Source organism: Spinacia oleracea, chromosome 2, assembly GCF_020520425.1.
Source record: "Spinacia oleracea cultivar Varoflay chromosome 2, BTI_SOV_V1, whole genome shotgun sequence".
NCBI classification, from domain to species: domain Eukaryota; kingdom Viridiplantae; phylum Streptophyta; class Magnoliopsida; order Caryophyllales; family Amaranthaceae; genus Spinacia; species Spinacia oleracea.
The window spans coordinates 22,658,854-22,665,936 of NC_079488.1; the positions used below are offsets into that span (position 1 = coordinate 22,658,854).

Below are 7,083 nucleotides of genomic sequence, written 5' to 3' on the forward strand. Positions count from 1 at the left end.
CTACTGATATGATTTGTTTAACTTGTTGAATGTTATGCTTCACAATGGAGTGCCCCTTAAAGGCATTTATTTTTCCCAAAGTTACTAATTACATCAACATTATTATGGACTGCTACGCTTCACAGTAAAGTGCCCAAACGACATTTATTTTCTTTACTGTTACTGATCACATCCATATACTTCGTTGAATGCTACGCTTCACAATGGAGTGCCCCTTAACGGCATTTATTTTCTCCAAAGCTACTAATCACAACAACTTTATTATGGACTGCTACGCTTCACAGTAAAGTGCCCAAACGGCATTTATTTTCTTTACTGTTACTGATCACATCCATACACTTCATTGAATGCTACGCTTCACAATGGAGTGCCCCTTAACGGCATTTATTTTCTCCAAAGCTACTAATCACAACAACTTTATTATGGACTGCTACGCTTCACAGTAAAGTGCCCAAACGACATTTATTTTCTTTACTGTTACTGATCACATCCATACACTTCGTTGAATGCTACGCTTCACAATGGAGTGCCCCTTAACGGCATTTATTTTCTCCAAAGCTACTAATCACAACAACTTTATTATGGACTGCTACGCTTCACAGTAAAGTGCCCAAACGGCATTTATTTTCTTTACTGTTACTGATCACATCCATACATTACCTTTGCGTGTTGATTTGTGCTGCATTTGTTTTTTGCTTTTTTTCTTCCTTCATTTATGGACTGGTCGTATTTGAGGACCGCCCTAATTATACATAACAGCAAAATGCAGACTGCTATTGCAATCAGTCTGCTCATACATCATCATTACAGTTTTTTCAAACATAGTACTTTCTCAGAGTACTGGCGTTCCAGGAGTTTTTGAGCGCGGTACCATCCATTTGCATTAACCGGTATGATCCAGGAACAATTTCCTCCCATATCTGGTATGGTCCTTCTCAATTGGCTGTCAGCTTTCCTTGAGCATTTCCTTTTCCTGTTGCCGCCGTTCTCCGCCGTACCAGGTCTCCTACTCCTAGAGGCCGGTGTTTCACTTTCTTGTTGTATGCTCTGCTCATTCTACTTTTGTATGCTGCCGAAGTGATTTCTGCTTTCATGCGGATTTCAGGCATGAAATCCAACTGATGTCGCAGCAGCTGATCGTTTCTCTCCTCATCGTAATGCTGGATTCGCATGGTTGGCAGAGCCATTTCTGCCGGTATGATAGCCTCAGACCTGAAGCTTAACTTAAATGGACTCTCGCCGGTAGCCTCCTTGATAGCAGTTCTGTTGCACCACAGAATTTCTGGCATAAGATTTGCCCATTTGCCTTTACAGTCCTCTAGCTTCTTTTTCAGTGCAGCCAGGATTTGCTTATTCGCCGCCTCTGCTTGCCCATTGCTCTGGGGGTGACATACTGACGAGTGAGCTAACTTTACTCTGTATAATCCCAGGAAGCATTGTATGGGTGCACAATCAAACTGTGATCCATGATCAAAAACTATTGCCTGCGGCAGCCCGAATCTTGTTATTATATTTTTCCATATGAACTTTTTCACCTGGTTTGCCGTTATTTTTGCTACCGGCTCTGCTTCTATCCACTTGGTGAAGTAGTCCACTGCTACTATTAAGAACTTGCGCCCTCCAGCCGCCATTGGGAATGGTCCAACAATATCCATTCCCCACTGTGCGAATGGGATTGGGTTCAGAATGGGCATCAAATCATTGGCTGGCAAGTTTATCACAGCTGAAAACTTTTGACATTTCTCGCACTTTTTTACATAAGCTCGACAATCTTCTAACATTGTTGGACAGTAATAGCCTTGCCTTTGACAGATGATGGCAAGGGGTTTTCCACCGGCATGGTTCCCACATGTTCCTTCGTGCAACTCTTCGATCAGCCTTGCTGACTCGAATGCTGTCAGGCACCTTAAGAATGGTAGGCTAAATGACTTTTTGTACAACCGTCCCCACAGGATGATGTACCAAACCGCGTCCCTTTTTGTCTTTTTGGCTTCTGCCAAATCTGCTGGTAGGGCTCCAGTCTGTTTGTATGTTTGGATATTATCGTACCATTCTGAGGTAGTTGTGATGGCCATGACCCGTATTACCTCCGACTCCGTACTTCGCTTATTCATGACTTCCATCATGACTGTTCTTTTCAAGTCGGCGACATTTGAACTTGCTAACTTTGATAGTGCGTCTGCCAGTGTGTTTTCTGCTCGGGGTACCAGATTAATGCTGAATTTCTCTAGCTGAGCCGACACTGACCTCAGCTTCTCCAGGTATTTGACCATTGAAGGTTCTTTGGCCTCATATTCTCCGCTGAATTGACTTGCTACCAGCTGGGAGTCTGTTGTCAGTATTACTCTTTTGGCATCTGCTGCGAGGCACATTTGGATGCCGACAATTGCTGCCTCGTATTCTGCCTCGTTATTTGACGCGTTGAACATAAATTTTATAGCATACTCAAAAATGTCTCCTGTTGGCGATTTCATGATTATTCCAGCCCCACTGCCTGTCTGTGCAGCTGAACCATCCACTGACACATCCCATACTACAGCTTGTACTTCATCTTCTTGGTATGACGCTTCAACTATGAAGTCCGCCAATGCCTGGGCTTTGATTGCAGTTCTTGGCCGGAATTCCAAGTCAAACTCGGACAACTCTATTGCCCATTTTAGCAACCGGCCTGATGTATCTAGCTTGCTGATGGCTTTTTCGAGAGGAAAGTTTGTTAGCACTTCGATTGTATGCGCATCAAAGTATGGTCTTAACTTTCTAGCCGCGATGAGGACTGCATATGCCATTTTTTCCACCAACGTGTATCTTGTTTCTGGGCCGTTTAGCACATGGCTCACAAAATATACCGGCTGCTGCCCTTTGTTTTCTGTTTCGGCTACCAGTACTGCTGCAACTGTTTTTGGCGACGCCGATATGTACAATTGTAATTTGCCGCCCTCTTTTGCCCTTGCTATTGTTGGCAGGTTCTTTAAGTGACTTTTTAGAGCTTCAAAAGCCTCTTCCTCTGCCGGCCCCCATTTGAACTTCTTGTTTTGCCTCAAGGTTGTTGAAGAAGGGCATTTGCTTATCTGCCGACTTGCTCACGAATCTGTTTAAGGCGTCCATTTTTCCTGTCAACCGCTGTATGTCTTTTACGCTTTTGGGTTGCGGCAGACTGATGATTGCTTCTACTTTTTCAGGGTTAGCGTCTATGCCACGCTCGCTGACCAAGAAACCCAGGAATTTTCCCGACCTTACTCCGAAGACGCATTTTTTTGGGTTCAATTTCATCCTGTATTTTCTCAAAGTTTCGAAAGTTTCTCGGAGGTCGCTAACATGATCCTCCTCCTTCCGGCTTTTTACGATAGAGTCATCTACATAGACCTCCACGTTTCTGCCTTTTTGGTCGGCAAACACCTTGTCGACCACCCTTTGATACGTTGCCCCTGCATTTTTCAATCCGAATGGCATCGCCTAATAACAGAAAACTCCTGCATCCGTGATAAAGGCCGCCTTCTTTCTGTCTGATTTATGCAGGCTGAACTGATGATACCCTGAGAAAGCATCTAGGAAACTGAGCATTGCATGGCCGCTAGTGGAGTCTACCAGCCTATCAATCCGTGGTAGTGGGTAGAAATCTTTCGGACATGCTCTGTTAAGGTTGGTGAAATCTACGCACATTCTCCATGACCCACTTGACTTTTTTACCATTACTACGTTTGCCAACCATTCAGGGTAGTCACATGGCTCAATGAAACCTGCCGCCAGCAGTTTATCCACCTCTTCTTGTATTGCTGTCATTTTTTCCGTGGAGAAATTACGTTTTTTCTGCCGTACAGGCCTAACATTTCTGTCGGCGTTTAACCGGTGGACCATTATCTCTGGATCGATACCAGGCATCTCATCCGCCGAGAATGCGAAGATGTCCGCGTGCTCTCTCAGCAAGCTTATGAGGTTAACCTTCATGTCACTCCCCATTTCTGTACCGATCACGACTGTTCTATCCATGTTTCCAACCTCCAGCTCGATATTTTCTGTCAGACCATCTGGCATTGGTCTTGGTGCTGATACCGGCCTCTCATCAAAGTGTTCCATGTTCAGGTCGGTTCGACCCCTTTTCGTGCAACTCTTTCTTTTTGGCAGTTGTTCTTGTTTTGCCGGCTTAGTAGTCAAGTGTACCTCTTGCCTTGCCGGCTCAGTAGTCAAGTTTACTTCTGGGACCATTCTTCCCGGTGTTCTCAAAGCAGTCAAGTAACAGGACCTTGCCGCCAACTGACTTCCCCTTATCTTTGCCGGCCTTTCTAGGTTCGACATATATATCATTGTCAAGTGATAGGTGGAGACTACCGCCTGCACGTCATGTATGAATGGGCGACCGATGATCACATTGTAGGCCGCTGGTACTTTAATGATTAGGAAATCCACCATGAGATCTCGCATTTCAGATCCTTCTCCGATTTTCACCGGCAGCCTTATACTACCCTCTGGGTACACTGTAGATCCTGAGAAACCGATTACTGGGTAGTTCACCCTTTGAAGCTCGTCCTCTGGTATGTGCAATTGTTTGAAGGCTTCCCAGAAGATGATGTTTGCTGAGCTGCCGCCGTCTACCAGTACTCTGTTCACATCGGCATTTGCTATATCAATTGTAAGAACTAGTGGGTCATCATGTGGGAAAATGATGCCTCTGCAATCCGATTCCGAGAACGTCATCACTGGTATGCTGGGTGGGTTAGGCCACACTCTTGTGTTATGATAGTTTACCATGTGCCTGTGTTCCTCCAAGCTTCTACTGGCGCCGCTTATTGTCCCTCCGTGGACTGGACCGCCAGAAATTACATACACGGGTGGTTTTTTCCCGCCATCCCTCTGTTCTGCTCTGGCACTGGTTTCCGGCTGTTTTTGCTCGATTCTAGGCGGCTGATATGGCTGCTCGATTCTAGGGTATTGTTGTTGATTTTGCTGTTGTGGCCGGTATGAATTGGTAGGGTTTCCCACCACCGAGTTGTTGTTACCATTTCCTTGCCTCGCCCTATACTGTGAAAAATACCCCTTTCTGACCATATCCTCAATGTTGTCTTTGAGGTCTCTACAGTCCTCTGTTAGGTGGCCGTGCTCATTGTGGAAGTCACAGAATTTCTTGACATTCCTTTCCCTACTCTGCATTGGTGGCGGCCTTCTCCAGCCATCCATCTTGTTGTTTATGTTATAAATTGCCGTCCGCGGTGTGTTCAGCGGAGTGTAGTTATCAAAGAGTCCTCTGGACTCCCTTCTGTCTTGCCGGCTTCTCTGCCCCTGTGGATTGGCATTTCTGTTATTTTGGTTTCTCTGGTCTGCCCCTTGCTGATTATTGCTCTGATGAAAGTTGTTTCCTCCTTTTCCCGCCTGCGGGTTATAGCCTGGATTGTACCCGACATTTCCGCCGGTTGCCACTACCACATTGGAGATCTTCATCATTTCATCCCCCCTGATGTACTCATTGGCCTTGTGCAGGACGTCACCCAGATTGGTGTATGACTTCCGGCTGAGATACCTCTTGAATTCGCACTCTTGCATTCCCCTCATCAGAGCCAGAACAGCAACCTCCTGCTGCAAATTGGGAATAGTGATTGATTCGTTGTTAAAGCGGGTGAGATAATCTCTTAACGGCTCTCTGTCTCTTTGAGTGAACGACATCAACTCTCCCGACGATTTCTTTCTCTTCTGTTTGCTCACAAATCGTGACAAAAACGACGCCTGCAGCTGTCGGAAACTGTATATGGAGTGTGCCTCTATGCCCTTATACCAGCTCGCTGCAACTCCTAGGAGTGTGGATGGGAATACTTTGCACCACATGGCATCAGAATCTGTGTACAGCATCATGTGCTGTTCGAATGTGGTGCAGTGATCCTCCGGATCCGTCGTCCCATCGTATCTCCCTGTCGGGATTTTTATCCTTTCCATCCTTTCTTCTAGGATTTCTCGACACAGAGGAGAATCCTTTGGCTGGATCGTCTGCCGTCTAGCTATCTGTAGAACCGGCGCTCTTCGCTCATATTCCGCGATTGGGACTTGCTCTGCTTCAGGCCATTCTGTTTCCGCCGGATCCGAGCGCTTTCTTTTCTCTGGGGTGTTTTCTTGATTCAGGGCGGTTAGGAGATCCCTAACAGGTAACTGGGGAACCGCCGACCTGGTCTTTCTTAGACTGCCGACTGACCCTAGCTGCTGCGAGGCTGGTAGCTCTGACAAAGCGGCCATCACCGCTGACAGTGTTTTCAATTGCTCTCCCGTGAATACTTCCGACAGGGGAGACAGGCGCTCCTGCAGCGTCTGCTCCAGCGGAGTTTTCGGTTGCTCTCTGGCAGGGCTTTCTATTTCTAACTCATCGTCATCCTCCACTGTGAATTCCTTTTGTGCCGGTATCGAGGTGTTTTTTGTTGCTGGGCTTATAACTGATTGTGTTTGTGATGGATGGGCGGGGTTTAGAAGTGAGGGTTGGAACTTGGAGGTTGCCGCCGGTTGCGGGGTTGTTGCTTTTTCTTGATTTTTCTTTGATTTTTTACCGTCTTTCTGTGAGAAATCCATGCTGACTGTTCTACCGTTTCAAGGGATAAGGTCCCCTCCTTCTAGCGCCAATTGTTCCGGGTGTGGAATGAGAACAGCTGACTGTGGGATACTGGATTCCTGTCGAGAGTGCCGGTTGGTATCTGCACAACAGAATGGATTAACTAGCCTCGGGGGTGGTTCGAGGATCCCCCCTCCGATGCTTAAGTAAGATTACTGAGAGATTAAGAGATGATTAAGAGATGATTAGAGAGTAAGAAAGAAGTGTGTTTAAGTGTTTGTGTACCTCATAGCAATAAATGAGGTGCTCCTTATATAGACCAATCCAAGGGTACGATCTGGTAGGTCCCTTGTGGTTAGATAGCGACCTGTTGATAGTGACCCTTGGTTGGTTGTCTTCATGATAATGCCGGTAGGGGGTCTTGCAAATAATGTCGGTAGAGGATATTTACCTAAGATGACCAGATTACCTGCAGGTTAAGTTTACATACGGGGAGTTCTGCCGATACCAGGTGGTGCCGGTAGGACACCCCGTACAGTAACGATGTTCCCATCTTATTT

At 46.3% G+C, this 7,083-nt stretch overlaps 2 protein-coding genes across 2 annotated transcripts; both read right to left on the reverse strand.

The window, feature by feature from the left end:
* Positions 1-935: 935 nt before the first annotated feature.
* Positions 936-2,786, reverse strand: LOC130467272 (uncharacterized). The gene has a single exon (XM_056835742.1). It carries the CDS (start codon positions 2,784-2,786, stop codon positions 936-938), a length of 1,851 nt encoding a protein of 616 aa, XP_056691720.1.
* Positions 2,787-3,453: 667 nt separating this feature from the next.
* LOC130467273 (uncharacterized) lies at positions 3,454-6,543 on the reverse strand. Its single transcript, XM_056835743.1, has one exon. It carries the CDS (start codon positions 6,541-6,543, stop codon positions 3,454-3,456), a length of 3,090 nt encoding a protein of 1,029 aa, XP_056691721.1.
* Positions 6,544-7,083: the final 540 nt, after the last annotated feature.

Coding starts and splice junctions, on each gene's coding strand:
- LOC130467272 (XM_056835742.1), bottom strand. CDS start 2,786: ATGGCATATGCAGTCCTCATCGCGGCTAGAAAGTTAAGACCATACTTT.
- LOC130467273 (XM_056835743.1), bottom strand. CDS start 6,543: ATGGATTTCTCACAGAAAGACGGTAAAAAATCAAAGAAAAATCAAGAA.